This window comes from Cylas formicarius, unplaced genomic scaffold (assembly GCF_029955315.1).
Source record: "Cylas formicarius isolate icCylForm1 unplaced genomic scaffold, icCylForm1.1 PGA_scaffold_7__23_contigs__length_41026272, whole genome shotgun sequence".
In the NCBI taxonomy this organism is placed as follows: Eukaryota; Metazoa; Arthropoda; class Insecta; order Coleoptera; family Brentidae; genus Cylas; species Cylas formicarius.
Genome location: NW_026844352.1, coordinates 13,701,929 through 13,721,994, shown reverse-complemented (window position 1 = coordinate 13,721,994; position 20,066 = coordinate 13,701,929). Strand labels below are relative to the sequence as shown.

General features: G+C 38.4%; 1 protein-coding gene across 2 annotated transcripts in view; it reads right to left on the bottom strand.

Annotated features, from left to right (window-relative positions):
• The window catches only part of LOC132705316 (carbonic anhydrase-related protein 10), a 544,428-nt gene that overhangs the window by 372,837 nt on the left and 151,525 nt on the right, over window positions 1–20,066 (bottom strand). For both annotated transcript variants that reach the window (XM_060675835.1, XM_060675836.1), the window contains exon 2: window positions 9,561–9,608. In XM_060675835.1, the coding sequence (XP_060531818.1) occupies window positions 9,561–9,608 (48 nt within the window). The remainder of the gene's footprint in view (window positions 1–9,560; window positions 9,609–20,066) is intronic.

Here is a 20,066-nt window from a genome sequence, read left to right as displayed (position 1 = left end):
TAAAATTTTCCTCAAGTTCTCTATTGCACAAGGCTCCAGCTCTGATGCCACTCTACCATACTTCCCACAATTGGTAGCTTTACTTGTTTACTACTATTTTATGTTCTTTAGCGACATTTGATACCCTACTCGAATTGGAACAAAGATCTAAAGTTTTCCTATAACGTCAAACACAAACTGTTAAAAGTACTAATTTAAAATAAAAAACCGTGCCGCAGTGTGAACAGCCTCATCGACCCCAAATACACCAATCAACCGAATTTCAATTTCAATTATTCGACGAACCCCGGATAAACAATAGCTCGCTTTAGCGGTGAGTAAAAAAAACAGCTCTTTTCTGGCGTCGCTCATGTGGGATACGCGAAAACACATCTCTCACGTTCCGCGGACTTGTTTATAGTCTCTGCGGCTAATTCGTACGTGTTATTCTAGCAACAATTCGGATCATCTATTCGTGATTCCCCCATTCAAATGCGGATATCCCGCTGCGTTTAATCTCGCCGTTCTCTGCCTTATATCGTCAACGATCGATTTTTCGCTTCTCCATAAGCCTTGTACCGAGAGTAACAGTTGTTATTTAGAATAGAATTCCGTCTGCTATTTCCGTCAATGCAAATTTAAGACAAGCTTTCACTTAAAACCTCCAAAGGAATTGTTTTGACCGTTTCCTTTTACATCGCACGACACGGGTTTTCTGCAAACGTATCATAATTTGACATAGTTTTAGCTACCCTACATATTCACTTCTGGACTGGACTTTCCGCCTGTGTTCGAGGAATTCTGGTGTATTCAGGGAACAGAGCGAGATTAAAGAAGCCGCTTCTCTGGAAGCAGTCTCGAATGTGCCAACCCTGTCGCGAGCAAATTTTATAAAAGCTGAGTGCCACCAGTAGATACGTAAAGCAGGTTCTGAGCAAAAGTCATACATAACCTCAAACCTTCGATGGAAAACAGTTAAGCAGATAATTTATTCCTATTCTCAACAAGCAAAAACTTCTTGACATTTATAAAATTCCGTTGCATTCTGCGAATTTAAATAAAAATGAACTTTTCCTTGAGACTAAGTTCCGATCTGCAAAGTTAATAGTTTCATGGTACTCTGGCGACAACACACGGTCAGCGAATTAAATCATATCGGCGTTGGTGATTGTTGGTCAAGGTTGAGGCATTTCTTTAATTGAAGGTTGAATGTGTTTTGTCGATAATCCATTGTCCTGAGAGTAGTGCGATGTTCATTGATCTATGATCTTATAACTACATATTGATAGTATGCAATCTCATTTATACAAGGTCAGTTTTTTTTTGACTTCGAGGTTTTATTTTTCAGTTAAATACTGCATTTTGGGTTAATTTCTCGATAAACGGGGAATAAGACAAAATACTCTCTTTGTTTACTTTAATTAAAACCCATACAGGTAATTTATAATATAGTGAAGCTATTTCGGTAAAAATTGATGCGCCTCAGGTGGCTGAATAATCTGCGCTTTGTGCCATTTTCTTTCTAAACAGCGATATCCATCCCACTGAACTCTTTTTTTTATCTGAAGATTAATGGGAACTGAGAAAATAATGCCGATCTGCCATTTTTTTTCTTGAATACCGCAAGGTTATTGGTTAAAAACATGATTTTAAATCACGCGCATATCCATGTTAAATGGACATCCACCAGCTTTTTTTCATAGTTGCCTATAAGTCCCTACATAAGTAATTATCAGGACAAACCAATGTCTTTTGGCATTCGAAATTTATTGCGTATAAAAATTGAATTTAGTTGAACTAGATAGTCTTTTCTTAAATAGCTTTCAAAAGTAATTGAAATGTTAATTTCTGTATGAGTATGTAATTTGAAAAGTACCGCTATAGACAAAATAGAAGATATGATGAGAGCTGATACTTCCATCCATAAAGAGGTGTTGCATCACCTATACTGTTTATCATCTATGACGAATCTATAACGAGGAACTTAATAGAGAACGAATAAGCAACTTACCCTATGCTGATGAGAACACCACTGTAACGAAGAAGGAAATGACGGTTCTCTTAAACAAAATAGAGAGGGAGAGTGGAAAGTTTGGTCCACAACAATAAACAGAAACAAAATAAAACCAATGATAGTGGATAAGCTTATCGTCGTAAACAGGATTCAACTGATGGAACCTACTACGGTAAAAATGTATGCGCCTCAGGTGTTAAACCGCACTTTGCACCATTTTCTAGCCATATCTATTCACTTAATTTCTTTTCCGTGAGGATTTAATGGGAACTGAGAAAAGTTTGTCCAAAACTGTCTCATCAAAACTTATTTACTATCGGTCAGCGGCCATCTTGGTTGTTAAATGCCACAAGAATATCGGTTAAAGATGAAATTTTGAATCTCTCGAACGCGCATTGTGAATGCATCTTGTCAAGATTTTGTTTCATAGTTGCTTCATAAATCTACGTACTACCAGCATAGACAGGGCTTCTATGCCTCTAGTAGCTATATGGATAAACCAATACCTTTTGACTAATTATCTATTGTGTTTAATGTGAACACTTCGAAATAAATATTATTGCATTTACCTTACAAGATGCAAAACCACTCTTATGAATTCACTTTGTGCAAGTTTCTTTCCTGGGAGTTTCTTGCCTATTCTTTTTGCAAATATTAACTTACACTTTACACTTTTTCCCTTCATTTCGGAGCTACCGTTTTCCCCATACGACTTAAAAGTATCACTAACCTTAGATTTTGATAAATCCAAGTCTGACATTTTGTATTATTTTCATATCCCCACCAAATAATTAAATTACTAACCTTTTTTGGAGTTGCGGCACCTCGAAGAATTTTTTCAAAAACTCATGCTAACTGTACACATAAACTTGTCAATACTAATATTTTCTGTTTAGTAAGATGACGTGTTTGTTTAAAAGTCAGCATATTTAGTACAGTTTAGTAAATTGTTTATTTAGTATATATTTTTCATTATTTTTGACGCTCGATCATAATGCCTAACATACTCAGACGATGTTTGTATAATAATCTAAAGCAAGAATATCAAAAGTGTTCGTATTTTGCAACCACGTCTTTAGTAAAAATTATTTAGGTCAGAATCCTGAACTGGCCGAATATACAGTGTTTTTCACCCAACCGGTCCATTAAAGGTTTAATGTAATTTAAAAACGCCTTTTAATATTTGTAGTTAAGTTAGGTTCCAGGTGAACTTCTTTTTGAAAATATTTTTAACCTCCTGTCGCTTCCGGTTCAAGTGGAAATTATTCATTTCAAAGGAAGCACTCCGAATATTATTACATTTTAAGATTCACTTTGGAAATATATATTTTTGTAGTTTCTGAAAATTTGATCCTTATATTTGGCAAAATGTCGAAAGTTCGATTCAATCCTGTTGAATGTTGTCTTATGCCCTACATTAAAAACATACCCAGGACGTTGTAACATTCACCGTGAATATAAAACAAATTAGAAATATCAGCACGTGAGCATTTTTGCATATTAAATTTAAACTTTTACTTGATGAGTGTCAGGTGTCAACATAAAATGGATACCACTTATTAGTTGTCCTGTTTGACAACAGAATGCAATAATTGTTTATCAATGGCCAAGCACGTGAAGGTAAAATAAACAAATAAACAAATGAACAACTACGACGAATAAACAAATACGATACCATCAAAAAACCCAATTACTTCGAAAATGGTTTGGAATAGGTATACGTATCACTAATATAGTTTGATAAAGAAATAAGAATAAGTTACAAGAGTTTAAGGAAATTGAAAATGTGAATGTTTACGGCTTAATTTTGGACACCGTATATACAAATAGACCACAACAATAACAACAACGTGAACTTGTGACTGTTTTTTAACAATATGATGTGGATCAATTTTCCGAAACTAATTTTGGACACCCTATGTAAAAGTACACCACAGCAAAAACAACGTGAACTTGTGACTGCTTTTTAACAATATGATGTGGATCAAATTTCCCAAAACTACAAAAAAAAAATTTTTCAAGGTCAAATATTTCAAAAACGGTCAGACATAGGTTGACAGTAACTTCCGGTTGAACCGGAAGTGACAGGACTTTGAAAACATTTTAAAAAACAAGTACACTAGGCACCCCAAAAATTGAAAGGCGTTTCTAAGTTAAATCTCAATAAACTTTTTAAGGGTTGGGTGAAAAACCTAGTACCTATAGTTAAGGACCGTTTCATTACCAGCTGCCTTTTTCTATTGTAAAATTTGCCTTACTTTTCTGCCTTTAGTTGAGATCGAGTTCGTTGCTTGCCTTTAAACGAAACATAGCAGTATCAGACGTTTTTTGTAACTAAAAAGGAGAAATTGTGAACGTAAAATTTTGTCCCGTGCCTGGCGGGCGTTTTTCGAACACCGGATTATGCGAACTGTTATCTCTCGTTTAAGCGGGCGCAAGTCCAACAAAACTTATATGATTCATGCAACTTTAACCGATCCGTGTTTGTTACGTTTGCCAAACTCGTAACTAGTTTTGTTTGTTAACATAACAATGCACCTGAAGAACCTTTGTAGCAGTTATTAGTCTGAGGGTGGGGGGCTTTGCGGCTCGCTCCGCTGCGGTACGGTGCCAAGGGCCTCATGGATTATGCAATGGCCATACACAAACACAGAAACTAAATTATACTGCAATCAGCTAATTTACATGACAGAGCGTCGCAGATGGCGCCCGGGTGTTCTTGTTTCTGCCGGTTCACGGAGAATAATGCATGAGAAGGTGACGGAAGGACACGGGCCGGCCGGTCTCGTTGTTTATGCATATTGAATGAGTTTATACGACGGCTGTCGGCGCTCGGGCCGCCGTCCCTGTCGCTTTTGATGGAGTCTTGAGCGGCGCGCGTGGCGGCAGAGATGCGAAAGGTCCGAGTTGATAACGGTACGTTTCTGTCGAACGACTTTTGCGAATTTGTCGTTGCTGCTTCTGCTGAATCTTTTGCTTGTCAGCGAATAACGCTAGGACTCTATGGAAACTTAAGAATATTATGTGTGTCTGCGCTGCATTGTATGTTTACGTTATCATATCGAGTATCGGTGGTGCAGCATGGGATTCGAATATAACAGAGACGAAGTTATAGTTTCAAAACAAAGTTAGCAAACTAGCATAATTAGAATCTAGACTATTATTTTTAAACGCTCTTTTATGTTCGTCAATGTGTTTCTTGAAGGACATACCTGTTTGTCCAATATAAATTTTAGGACAAGATCCCCATTTCAACCTGTAGACACCTGATGATTTTGGACATTTCGTTTTATTGTTTCTTAAAAATTTTCCTATTGTGTTGTTAGTTCTGAAAGCTATTTGTAAACCACATTTTGACAAATGGTTTGAAACTTTTTCACTGGGTTCTCCTACGTATGTAATATTGTTTTAAATTGTTCGTGTTCTGTATTAGGTTTCGGATAAATAGAGTTTGCTGTTGTCTGGATTTGTTTTTTATTTACAATTTTATCGATAATGGACGGATTGTAGCCGTCGTTCAGTGCAATTTGTTTAAGTTCTTTGTTGTAATTTTCTGTTGAGAGTGTCTTTGTATAAACGAGTGAAATGCTGCCATTTTGTGTTTTGTGTTTGTGTTTTTTTTTCAATCAAATTGTTGACTGACATATACTCAAATTTAGGAAAGATGACGATTATGGAAACAAGAAGCATATTCTTATGGCATTTGCTTGTATCATCATTATGATATGATTCCGAGAATAGGTAAAGTCCAATCAGAGCAATTATGCAGTTACGTCAAAGCATGACCTCTTTATCTGGTTCATAATTGGATGTCATAAATTGTCATCTGAATTTTGTTTGTTAGTTTTGAAGCGCGTGTCAAAAACCTCGTCAAAATCAGGATTCTTAAATTTATTTAAAAATTTTTGGAATATTTTATTAGAGAAATAAATGCGGGGATACCGCTGTTGCCCTTAAGGCATACTTGACACCATCTTATATTTATATATATTTAAGTTTCTGAAAATTGTTAATTAGGTAGGTATTGCAACGTGTTGCCGATGCATTAGATATTTCTCTAAGATCGGTGCCTAAGCCTGTTTCTTGTATGGATATTTCACTAGGTTTTTTGATTGATGGATCAAAAGGGTTGAAGTTTTTTTGGAAAAAATACAATTTTAATTCGAAAATATTTGATGTTACAACCATGCAGTGCTCATAAACGACTGACATTTTTGAGAAAATACAAGAAAAACTAGAATGATGCCTTTCCATTCAATCCACTATTTGTGCATGAAACTTGGATATTTATTAAAGACGCGTCTAGAAGAAGCTGACAAGACAAACAGTTCGAAAAAAATATGGTGAAGGAGTTCGCTATATAATTTTACATGCTGACTCTAAAAACAGCTTTGAGGACTTTGCCAGTCTTATCAGGGGAGTGCTACGAACACTGAAAATTTTATATAACCTATGAACAGAGATAAAAGTTTTAATTTTGTGCCCATGGAAATTCCCTTCAATACCAATTTGCTTTGGGAAAAAACTAACTTATGTATTTTTTTTTATTTTGAAAAGTAGTACCGTTAACTGCTGTCGCTCAATCTTAGCGAACCTTTATCAATAATAATGGATAATTCATCGTATCACTGTGGACTTGCTAAGCCAATACCTAATCAAAATTGGATCAAGCAATTTCTCGTTGAGTGGCTGCAAAAAAGGAATATTCCTTTTCGGACAAGTTTAATGAAAGAGCAGCTATAGATGTTAGTGAAGTATTTTTCTTTAAATATGAAATTGTTTCAAAATAAACTCTTTTAAGAATGGAAAAGTTTGCATTGGAAAATCGTTATGCCGTTTTGCGGTTCCACAAGAACTGAAAAGAAAGTTTATAACTTTTTATCGAATATCGAAAGAATCTTACCTTCAGTTGACAAGCTCCACCATAGAAAAAATGCACACAAATATACGAGAACGTATGATTCCAGAAGGATCATACTAAAGGACAAGCGCATGTCTTTATAAATAACAAACAAAATTGCATTGCTGTTTCCAAATCGCATGTTTTTTTATTATTCACAAATCTTCTGGATTCCTCCTGCTTCGATTATCAATAAGTTAAACTTTACTGACGATTCGCCAATCATCTTGTTGGCTTCATCTGTATCTGCTTATATATTATTGTCTCGGATGACTGATTCCCATATTGGTGAACGGTAAACACCCGAGTGGAGGTTTAGATTGTTTGGTTGCTTATAGATTCCTATAGATTCTCCGATTTTTCTTTCGTAGCATTGATTGCTACATTGATCGATTGATCGCTGCATTGAATGCATGCATGCATGCATAATTGTGTTCGGCAGTTACTGAAGTTTATTTGTCGTAGTCTTAAGACTTTTTCATGTTCTTTGAACTTAGTTTGATATTTTTCGTTTGGTCTCTCCGATGTATTCTTTGGCGTATATGCATGGAATGGTGTAAACTCCTGGTATCTCTGACACTGATTTTTGAACCGGATGATGATGTGATATTGCATTAAGGTATCGGTCTGTGTGCATACGTTTTTCTATTGGTAAAAATATCTAAGAATGGGAGACCATTATTAGTTTCTAATTCAGTGCTTAAACGTAGGTTAGGGTGTATCGAGTTTAAATGGTTAAGAAAATCTCGGAGGAATTCTTACAGTACAGTCTATGTAATTTTGGTTTTAGATGGAAGGTGTCAAGGACTTTCTTCTCAAAGGCTGCAAATAGCAAAGAAAGAAATTTCCATGCTGGTAATACGGTAATACGGTAATACTGACATGCTATTGACTATGGTAGAACCATGTTTCGCGGGTTGTAATAATGTTAAAGGTATTTTCAAAGCCTTCGCAATGAACTACTGGTTAATTCGCGGCAGTTTTGACTTTCCTTTACCAGATGAAACAGCCACTCCGTTTGTGTATTACTTTTTCATAGATGATGTGTTCCCGGTGACACGCAATTTATTAAGGCCTTATTCAAGTAAAACCCTGCACAATGTCAACAGGATATTCAGTTATAGATTGAGTGGAAGAAGAAAAACTATTGAATGTGTTCTTGGGAAGACGCTAGGTCGTGATCCAGCAATAGTCAATATATACTGAAGGCAGCCCACATCCTTCATAACTTCGTGAAGAAACGATACGAAACTCAGTGCAAGCTCCAAGGATAAATAAATGAGATAGTAGAAGTAATGAACAATATGGAAGTACGAAATTTGTTGATACACGAAGGTTCTTCAACCACTGCTGTGAGAAATTATTTGGCAATTTTTTTTTCTTTTGTCGTCGTACAGACTAAACTTGGCAGTAGAAATTTGTAGTAACGGGGGAAAATACGGAACATTATTATAACTTATTATAAAATACCAATGCAGTAGTAAAGTGGCAAAGATAGCCACTTGTTGCCAGGTTTTGTGGTTCATATTTTTCCTTGTCCAGTTTATAACTTTACAGCTCCAGTTCCAACAAATTTGAGGTTTAGTTCTTGATCACTCACGTTAAAAAAAATAATATGTTAAAATTAAATGAAACAACACCTGCAACGCAACAGCTAAGTCATAGTCAAATACAACAGTTTGCAAACTAGATTTTTTTTCAGAATTAAAACAAAAAATTAAATCAAACTATTTTCTTAATTTAAGTTTCTGCGACAGAATACTCTCAAGATTTCAAGTTCACTATTATTTAAAATTCTTACAGTTCTTTCGATAAGAGAGTGACCAACACAATTTGTGCAATGAGATGGTCAAAGGTGCGATTATGTCTCAAATTTCGTGACACATATTCCGGAGTTCTGGGCAAATAATAATTGGTTTCTGTTTATTCTCCAGAAATACGTTACGGCAACCGCCATATTTTAAATATTAAATTTCAGACTAACGAAAACTGTGCGAAACATTAGTATTGTCGGACATTAATTGAAAGGGTTATGCTTGTGGTTTCTGTCTCGATGTGCAAAAACAGAATAAAAAAACCCCAAAATATCTGCATAAAATTTATACAATTCTAGAGAATGTATGACATTATTTATACAATGGTTTGCAACAGCTTAGCATGAAATTTAGGCATATACATCATTTTTCACTTCACTCAGAGAATGATTGTTATTTCGTGATAATATTGGTATTGGAATGATCAAATCGTATAGGAATAAATTGTAAATTGGAGCGCATGGAAATGGGCGTCTATTTTCTTGAAATGAGAAGTGAGACAATCTCACAAGCAAATTTTCGCACCGAATATATGTAAAATTGGATATTCTAGGTAGACCAAGCAGTTTAAAACTATACATTATAGAGGAACAAAGAAAACGTACTCAACGTATACCACCAAAGTTGCAAGGGAGTTACTCCGGGTTGTGCCTCAAGCACTTTCATGGTCAGAATTTTTCTCTATTGTTAATAGTTTGTAACTATTATTAAATAGAGATCTACTGGTAATAAAAAATTATGCGTGTTAAATTAGTGTTGATTAACCTCTGAATACGTGCTCTTTTATCCACAACTAAGTGCAGAAACAGAGCCATATCGTGAATAAGCAGAAAATTATATCAAATTAACTTACCGGATATGCCGTCGTATGTCCACCATTCTTGCCAATTGTCACATCCGGCTGAAAAGAAGAAAACCGTCGTTAACTCTTTTTCCCTTTATTGCAAGTAATTTCTAATACAAATGCCTTGAATGTAAATTATACCAAATGCGATACCAACAATAATGGCTGTTACGGCTAGATGCCTGTATATACCGGATAGTTGAGGAATTTTAGATAAGATCCAGATAGCTAATCGTGAAAAATTATTTCTACATATACATAAATGTTTTTCACAACCTGAAGCCTACAATTTGTTTCTAAATATAATATTGGGCCACTGGTTTGTTGCATAATGATTTCTCTCTTGTAGCATCTGTCATATACTGGAGTATTCGTTTCTTTTGCTTATTGTTACTAAGTGTGAGAATCACATTTGCAGTGCATGCTTGGGGTGCACTACTTCTTTGTACTATATACCTGACCTACGCTTATTTCAAATTCAGATATTGTTTCAGACCTCAGATAGAATACACTGAATCAATACGTTCGATTTCTATTTTTCTAATGATTTCAAAAGACATTATAGTCAATTAGACCATTGAAAGAACTAAATGTTAAAATGATATAATTAGGTTAATACACTGAGGTGCAAGAAAAAAGTTGTGATTTCTTAAATTTAATCAAAAATTTCAATATTTTTTTTGAACCTGACTGGATTTATCATTAAGTTTTCACATTACCGATTCTAGTGAGTATTTAGTGCTTTTCCGAAAACATTTGGTCATCTCGTTGTAATTGATCAGTTTCTTTTAAACCCTGCCGATACGGAAAGGCAAGAAAGGAAAAGGCCAAAAACCGGAATAAAAAAAGATTCCTTGAATAAATTTGCTATCAAAATAACCAAATAAGAAACTACCCAAAGGAGGGTCGAAGGACGGAATTCATTTTCCTTTCCAGCCTCCGTCGAGGGGTAAATATTCTAAAACTGCCCCTGATATTTGGATTGACGAAGTTAGCAAGTCCTCCTCCGGCTCTTGATACTCGGTTATCTCGCTGTCACTTGAATTGAATTCTTTCGTTCGGCTTTTTAGAATCGCCCGGACCGACATCAAGCGGCCCTTTGTGTATTCCTATTTTCCCTTTCATATTTACGCGTTATACAAGTCGCAAAAAACGGATTTTTTGTTTTATTTTTCCCTACAGAAGTCCGTGCAATATGTTTGCAACTTTCAATTTTGAGAACATCTTTTCTATGTCATGCCCAAGCCCAAGCAAGCAGCCTGCCTTGTTCAAAAATAGCGATGCAGCTGATTGGTCGACATTGGTTAATAGCTTTATTGATTTGTCGCGACTTTCTAACCTGATTTTAAAAAATGTGCCAAAATTTATTCTAAAATTTCATCAAGTTAGGTGTGGACATTGTGATCATTCAGCTTCGTCTTTTGCCTTCATTTTACTTCCCGGATGAAAAACAGTGGACACATATTTCAGTTTTTTTTTTGAAGAATCCCTTTGCATAAAGACCTAAGTAATATTTTCTAACTACATTGACAATAACAATCCTTCTTTTTAGTATAAGTTCTCAGATGTGCCTTTGCCAAACAGACAAATTCCACCTAATTTTTGAGGACTTCCAAAAATCCCAGTTCTCAACTCGCCTCTAAACTCTTTATCAACTACATCTTCCCTATTTTGGTTAGCTACTGCTACTGCAATTTAAAAACACGCACTATGCAGACGGCTCCAAAATGCATATTAACTTGCCAGATTTACAGATTTACAGATGAACGACTATTATCAACAGCAAAAAACAGTGTTGGATGACCAACGAAATATTAAAGCGTATGGAGCAAAGAAAGAAGCTTAAAATCAACATTGCTAACTGCAAAAAAAACAAAGATTAAAGAAAAAATCAGTGTGACGACAGAAAGATAGGTGTCGTATAAATGTAAGGAAATGGATACACAGTTGTTGGAGTCTGGAGTGTACATATCGCTGAACTTTTCGAAGATTACAGACCAATTGAACCAAATAGTGTAAATAATGATGAAGGCCCAAAAATGTTAAAGTACGAAGTGATTTTTGGTATAACATCTGCCAAAACCAAAGAAACCACCGGATCTGATAATATCCCCGTAAAGTTTCTACAAGTGATAATGATATAATAACTGGTGAATAACTGGTAGAGTAATTAAAATCTGTATTTATAACACTGAAAAATCGGGCACAAAAAGATGTTTGACAAGGACAACGCTGTCTCTGGCAGTAGTACGTGACAATAGGAAGTGTAAGGCTTGCGTTTTGTTTCCACTGTTGTTCAGCAGAGCCGGTTTCACGCTGAACATCCATTGAGCTATAATATTCAATGCGCTCCTGACACAGCCATTGTGTGTGACCTTATCCAGGGTCACCAAAGTCTTTTGAGCTGGCAGGAGAGGAAATGGGGTAAAAGAAAAATGTAAATAAAACAAAGTTCACGATATTTGAATATACTCAGACGCTTCTCTGCAAGGGAATGAACAAGATATTTTAAGACTACCTTATTTAAAGTACAACATTCTAAAACATAAAATCACTCTTTTGGAATTAGAATATAAATCTTAAAGTTCGTCAAAGCATGTCAATGAATTGATCGTCTGCAGGCGTTTCAAATATGGTTGCATAGGTTCCGAATATCATGGGAAGCGAACCAAACCAACCAAACGTCATTCAGGGACTCTTAATAACTGAGACACGTTTTTAGGGGTGAATTTTACCGTATACTTCCGATTTTTGAGAAAGGCAAGATAAAGGGTGTAGAGTATTCCAATTGTTTTGAATTATGTTTAGCGATAAGATAGGTGGCGCCAGTGCGCAGGTCACCGCTTGAAGCCCGGACAGTCCGATATAAAGTGTAATAAAAAGGACGTACAAGGATCCTCAATCGTCGAGTCGTAAATTTTTTAAAAAACTTCGAAGAAAGTTATTTAGGTTGTTTTCCTGTTTTCAAATAAAGTTACATTCTGCAGAATCAGTGCCTCATGATTTATACGAGTCCACTTTGGAGAAACTCGTGCAAGGGGTCATAAGGGACTCTGAAGGAAACATATCTTAAATGAACCGAGATTCGCAGTGCATACCTGTTCGCTGAAGAACATCACATCGACTACATTTCGGATACTGTATGCAGCAAACACAGCATTGTGTTGAATAACCACATTGGTAGAAGACATTATTAGTAACATTCGTTGGTAAAATTTGTTTTTCTACTCCCGTGTGTAAAATACCTAATTACGCACCGATCTAGCGTGCGGGAAGCGTCGCTTTACCACGTCAGTTTCGTTTCCCATGAATGCGAGCCAGTTCGGACATTTCCGGGATTTTACCGCACGGGTTTGGGAGCAATCGGATGTTTTCAATTGTCAATTGTCAATTCTGACAGTCATGTCAGTGGATGTATTCGTGTTTTGCGAAAATGTACCCAAAAAGCAACGGTCGTAGAAAAAGTATAGTATGCAACACGTTCGGTAAACTTTTTAACTCACTCGTTTATTAAAAACTCGCTCCGCTCATGTGAAATAAACTAGTGAGTGAAATGCCGTTTACCGCACTTGTTGCATAATATACTATTCCGACTGATTAGTTGATTTGCATATCAGGATTTCTGTCCTACTCCCCTACTAGTGCGACAATTAATTTCATCGACATGGCCACCATTGGTCAATCCCGATCACCCGGTATAAAATTTATTCGGACAGTATAAAATTAAACGCCGACGAGTCTTAAAAGCAAAAGAATTCGATCGTATATGTCAAAGCGGAGGGCGCTTTCAAGAAATGTGGAAAATCGCAATAAACGGCAAAGGAGATGACGCAATAATATACAGAGAACTCGTTGGCCCGCGGCACACCGATTTCAGCGACTTCAATATAAGTCAGGATTACGGCGATCTTGTCACGTTTGGACTAAATACGGAGCAAAGAAGCAACAACAAACAGAGAAATCGATTTGAATTTTGTATTATTTGTTAATGCACTTCGCAAAGCTGAGCCGCTGCCACCGATTAAAAATTCCGGCAACGTGAGAAGGAGGGCTTGATTTCAGAGCCCACTTTTCGAGAAACTCGCAGGTTCGATGTGCAGAGATAGAATAAAGCGGACGATTTGGACGCGAAAATTTTTTTTTTTTAAATAAATAATAGACGGTATATAAACGATTAGTAAGTGCGTTCAGAGTGACTCCGAGAATATACAGGGTGGCCGGTTTATCTCGAAATCTATGAGCGTTATAAAAAAAGGTTGAATACAAAATTTGTTTCCAGTAAAGTGGCCTACAATATTTTTGTATTATTTCAGTTGCCCGTTAAATACAGGGTGGTCAAATATTTTTTTTAACGGAACACCCTATATTTTATTACATTTTGAAATTTCCGTTTAAAAGACGAATCCAAATTAAGATGTAACGAATACATGCACTGACATGTAATATCCCGGAAATGTCTGAAGGGGCTCGGATCCATTGGTTAATTTCATCTCGAATTTTTTGTTGTAATGCAAAAATTTCTGTGAACCTATTTTTAAATAATATGTCTTTTAAAGTGCCCCCCCAAAAAGAAGTCCAGTAGGTTTAAATCCTGACTGGCCAGATGGTGTTGTCCAATCCAATGAGGCTCAATATTATTTCTTAATAAATCTAAAAATAGCAGAGCTGTTGAATTTTCTTCATAAAATATTGGCCCTAAAATGCTATCTCTCCTAATATCGCACCAAACTTTAACCGATTTTCTTTGTTTATTTGTCTTAATTTTGGATTCGTCTTTTAAAGCAGTATTTAAAAATGTAATAAAATAAAAGGTATTCCAAAAAAGAATGTTACTTTATTTGATCACCCTGTATGTAATTGAGTTACACTTTAATATTAAAAAAAAGTTAGATCTAATTTTCCTAGAAACAACTTTTGTATTCAATTTTTTTTTATAACACTCATAGATCTTTGTAACTTCAATTGTTATGTATACTTATTTGGTTTCTCCGATTTGCTTGCGGCCCGGTCTCTCGCCCAGGCTTCGAGAGCTCCCCGCCTCACACACGGGGCGATCCCCAAGCGGGGCTCTGGCCCTATGCGAGTAGCCCTCTCTGGCTAAGGCGTCCACTGCCTCATTGCCCCGGATACCGGTGTGACCCGGGACCCAGACCAACGTGACCTTTCTCTCCTCAGCCACCCTCCTCAGTACTCCTTTGCACTCCTTTATCAACAAGGAGAGCGTACGCACTGACTTCAGCGCCATGAGTGCAGCCCTACTATCCTAGCAGAAGAAGACTCTCCTGCTTCCGTGGGTGAGCCGAAGCACCTCTCTGGCCGCCAATAATAAAGCGAAAATTTCCGCCTGAAACACAGTGCAGTACTGACCCAGAGGGACCGACAAGCTCGATCCCGTTGTCTTGCAGGTCGCTCCAGCTCCGGCCAGATCTCGCATTCTGGACCCGTCCGTGTACCAGAAAAGTCCATCCCAGGAGTCGACTCTGCCAATCTCCAATCTTCCCTTGATGGAAAGAGAAAGGTCAATTTGTCAAAGAAGGTTATCTCGGGGATCATGACGTCACTCGGCATGCCCATGACCCCGCGATCCCCGCGACAGCCCTCTAAAATGTCGTACGGACCCCGATTGAAGTTTCCCTCCCTCCAGAGCCCGCAGCTCGCTAGCCTCACAGCTGTCCTGGCCGCCTCCATCTGCACTCGATCCGCCAGAGAGGGCAACCCCTTCTCATGGCGCCCGTTATACAGAGGCAAGCCAATCTCTGCAGTTTGTCAAGAACTAGCCTTGCTCCCGCTCTTTTGGTCCTCGGCCACCATGGCACTGCCCCATGCGTGAGCATAGGCACCACCATGATACCGTAGATCCATTGCATGATCTTGGGCCCCAGGCCCCAAGTGCCCCCTACCGACCTGGTTCTTGATCTTATATGTTCCTGGAAGGTCAACTTAGAGTCCAACCATACGCCCAAGTACTTGACACTTCCGCTTGCAGAAAGAGGCACCCCATCCATCGAAATGTTGAGGTTGCACTCCATCTTCCTTTTTCTAGTGAAGATGACCATCTCCACCTTGCCAGGATTGACAGCCAACTTGCTGTCCAGGCACCATTGTGAGAATCTTGCCAATGCCCCGTTCAGGAGCCCCTGCATCCTCCTCACGTCCGTCCCCTGTGTTATTATCACAAGGTCGTCTGCATATGCCTGAGCATAGACTCCGTGTTCTTCCCTCAGAATATGCAATATCTCGTTCACCACTGGGCACCACAGGAACGGGGACAAGACCCCGCCCTGTGGACAACCCCGTGATGAACCGATGGAGACCTGCTCCCCACCCAGTCTTGCCTCGACCCCCCAGTCAGTTAGCATGCAGCGGATCCACCTTACAATGGCCGTCCCCACTCCAGTACTCTCCACCGCCTTGCAGTTCGAGTACAGGGCCGTGTTATTGAATGCCCCTTCGATGTCAGAGAACACGCACACCGACAGCCGTCCCGAGCCCATACCCTCCTCCAACCTGGAAGTCAGATGGTGAAGAGCTGAGCCCACAGACCCGCCACTTCGGTACGCATGCTGAGCTGGCTCTAAAGGGGCCTCCAGCTCCACCCAGTCCCTCAGATACCGGTCCACCAGTCTCTTCATAATGAAGCTGGTGAGGCAAACGGGCCGGTACGACTTCGGGTCCGTGTAGTCACTCTTCCCTACCTTGGGAATGAACACTACCCTGCTATGTCTCCACAGTTCGGGCACGTACCCCCTTGCAATGGAGGCCCTGAACAGGTCCATGAGCGGGCTGGTCTGGAGACCTCCGTCCCTTTGTAGCAGAGCCGGAAATACTCCATCCCCGCCCGCCGACTTGAAGGGGCCAAAGCTGTCAATAGCCCACCTCAGCCTACTATGGGTAACCACCCTCCTTGCCGTGACGTAGTCGCATCCAAGACGACCCCCGGCTTCAATATTCCCCCCTGTGTCCGGATCAGCGGACCCTGGGAAATGCGTGTTCAGCAACTGTTGTAGTGTGTCCGCTGGTCCCGCTGTGTAGCCTCCGCCGGTCCTGCGGACCACCCCCAGTCTTCCCCCAGGGTCACTTCTGAGTACCCTAAGGAGCCTAGCCGCGTCCGGGGTATTCATTACTCCCTCGCAGTAGCCCCTCCAGGCCCTCCTCTGTGATGCCCGTAGTTCTTTTTTGTACTGTCTGCGGATCTCCCTATAGAGATCCCAGTCCGCACCTTGGCTACTGCTCCTCGCTGTATTGAACAGCCTCCGCACTTTCCTCCTGAGACGCTCCAGGGAAGAGCTCCACCAAGGAGTCCTCCCCGCCCTATGCTCCTCTGTCTCAAGGCAGCTATTCTCGAACGCCCGCATCATAGCGGAGGTGACTCGGTCTGCGGCCTCGTCAATCTCCTCCATTGTCCGGTGTTTCCTTGGTAAGCCCCCTAGGCGCCAAGCGAGCTCCTCTCTATAGAGTTCCCAGTTTGTTGCCCGGGGGTTCCTAAATCTAACGGGTTCCCGAACACCCATCTCCAACCCAAAGGTGATGTATCTATGGTCTGACATAGAGTCCTCCCCACAGACACACCACCCAGTTATTTCCGGGAGCAAAGCCCTGGTAAAAAGTGTTAAGTCTATGACCGAGCTCCGACCCGTCGTGACAAACGTGGGTTCTACCCCTCTGTTGGCCACCTGCAGCCCTGCCGAGGCCATGAACTCCACGAGGTCTCCCCCGCTTCTATTCGTTGCCCCGCTGCCCCACAAAACGTGGTGAGCATTGCTGGCGCAGCCAATCAAAAGAGGAAGATTCGCCTCCTCTGAGTAGGAGACCAAGTCACTGATCTCCTGCGGAGGAGAGCTGCGGTCGCCTGGAAAGTACGCAGAGGCGACTACTACCTCCCTCACGCCGTCCCGAGTGGGGGATCTGACCAGAATTGGAACAAGGTCCCTGGACGCCTTGTCCCTTAGCAAAAAGGCCTCCAGCCCATTGGTTAGTATACAGGCCCTGGGACCGCTCTCTAAGGAGTCGACACTATGCAGCATCGATCCTCCCAGAGATAAGCTCCTAACCGAAAATCCTCTCAAAAACTAAACCTTCTCATATTGAGATGAAGTTTTTATTTCGTGTGCAGAAAGAACACTTTTTCGCGAATTTCGCTGTAAAAAATAAGTCTTATGCGGATAATAAACCAGTGTATTTAGAAACACGCCAAAAGCTAACCAAAACTGACTTTTCCATTAAACGCTTCTATTTTAAAATTTCTTAATTTATATTTCCTACTTCTATAAAAGACAAAGTTAACCTTTCCTTAGTACTAATTACAAAAAACTCACAAACCAGAATGTCACTAAAAGTCTCTTAAAATAATAATAATTTCACTTAAACATATCATTTTATCCTTCATAATAAAATACGACTACATTAATTCAATCTCCGCAATTTTCTGAGTGAAAAGCCAAACGCCGTTGAAAACAACTGCCAAGACAACACTTTATCGGAATATTGTCTCCTTTTATCCAAGAAAATGGTCAACCGGGGTCCTTTAATGAAATCCGAAGGTTTTTACTAGGTAAGCGAAAAACTTCACGGGAAGCGATGTCGACAAGAAATTACATTGTCCCTGTGCCCGAGGCAAAAAATATAATAAACTAACCGAGAGACGTTATGACTGCGAGATACGATAAATTTTACAGAACCATACACCCAGACCTCAATCTGTTATTTTCCGAACAAGAAAAATGTTTTTCATAGGTACTCACTTATTATGCTAACATACTTTTACACGCTTACGGAAACATTTGTAGGTCTCTAATTTAACCTCATCATTTTTTTTGCTGTTAATGATATATTCGTTTACAATTTTACTTTAAGCACAATTGAGGATCATAATTGAATATTTCTCAACGGGTTCATTTAAAATATAACTAATTTTTTTCCCACAAATTTCATTTAATTTTTTTGTATGGGGACCTATTTTTAAAAAATTGTTAATTCTGTGGTTTCATATCGTTTCTATGTAGTCTCTTATATTTCAAACGGCAAAAGTTTGGATTCACTTATACTTTCAAAATATTATGTTATATTAAATAGGTAAAAGTTTCGTCATTTTGGTGGAACACGCTGAATAGTAAATATTCTTTCAATTCTTGGGAAAATTCTAAACATGATGCTTATATAATACCCTATACCTACAGCTTGCAGGCTTACAGCTTTACAGGTCAAAATATATGTCGATTTGTCCTACTGAGAGCCTTTGTTATATATTTGAAGTTGATTGCGATCAAAAAATGACATTATAAACCTAAATGTAAACAGATCGTTAAAAGTCATTTTTTAAAATGAAAACACCCCGTTTTTTATAATTTCCTAGTATTTTTTAAAAAAAAGACACTTTGCATTAAAAAAAAAGCAATCCTGCACTATACGACAGCACTATTTTGGTTGACTATCAGTTTGGACATCAATATTAGACAGTTTATCTTAATATAAAAAAATTTTCTTAAATCTATAAAATGTTTTTCTAAAACAACTAATGAAGACAGTACTACTAGTAAATAAAAAATTAAAAAAATATATATTTGCAATATTTAGAAAAAGAAATATTCTGTATATTGAACAATGTAATATTGTTATGAACTCAGTTATCTTTTTGTCTTTTTTATATATTTTTTACAGCTTCTGAATGTTTCTATACCTATTCGAATTGCGGTTTGGTCGAATTATAACTGCAGCAATAGGTAGGACAAGAATATCTACTCCAAGTTAAAAGCAAGGTTTTATGGATTCATACAAAGCATCTTACAGCCAGCGCCAAAAAACTCTCTTTGGATTTACTAAAGCAACAAAAAATTAATTAATCAATTAAAACTTTATTGGATGTGTTATTTAACATTTTAAACAACATGTCTGAACAAAAGTGCAATAGCGATTTTTCAAAAGAATTAAAATAGTATATTATGCAAAAAGTGTGGTATTCCATTAAAAAATATACAACTCTTATCTTTGGATGATTTCTGCAATTTCCTGTATATATAAAAATATACCTTGCAAATAGCCTACTATTTTTTGGTCAACTTTTGTATTTCACGTTTTTTTCCCAAACGTTAAATGCAAAAGTTATAGAGGGGGACATATTCATAAATGATCACTCGGTACGTTTATTTTCCTTTTAAGAATCTATGGCGGTATGAAGATGACTGAGCAATTTTATGGGATACGTCATTTGGCCTGCGAGGTGTCGAATTTATAAGCATCATTGGTAGAAGCAATGCGGACTCGTTTCGAGCAATCTCCGAGCATTTCGAAATTTTCACAGACCGGATGGCGTAATTCCTCGCAGTTTTCAATTGGCCCGTGTTTTCGCTCAATCAAATCCCGCGAAAACTGTTTTGACGCCCGTGTCAAACCTCCGCGTTGCACGATCTCTGAATATTTGATTTTAATTTTAAATTCAAATACGGGTGGCCCGCGCGCCAACAAAACATCAGCCATATATGCAACGCAGAAGGGAGAGGTGAAAAAGGAAATTGAAAA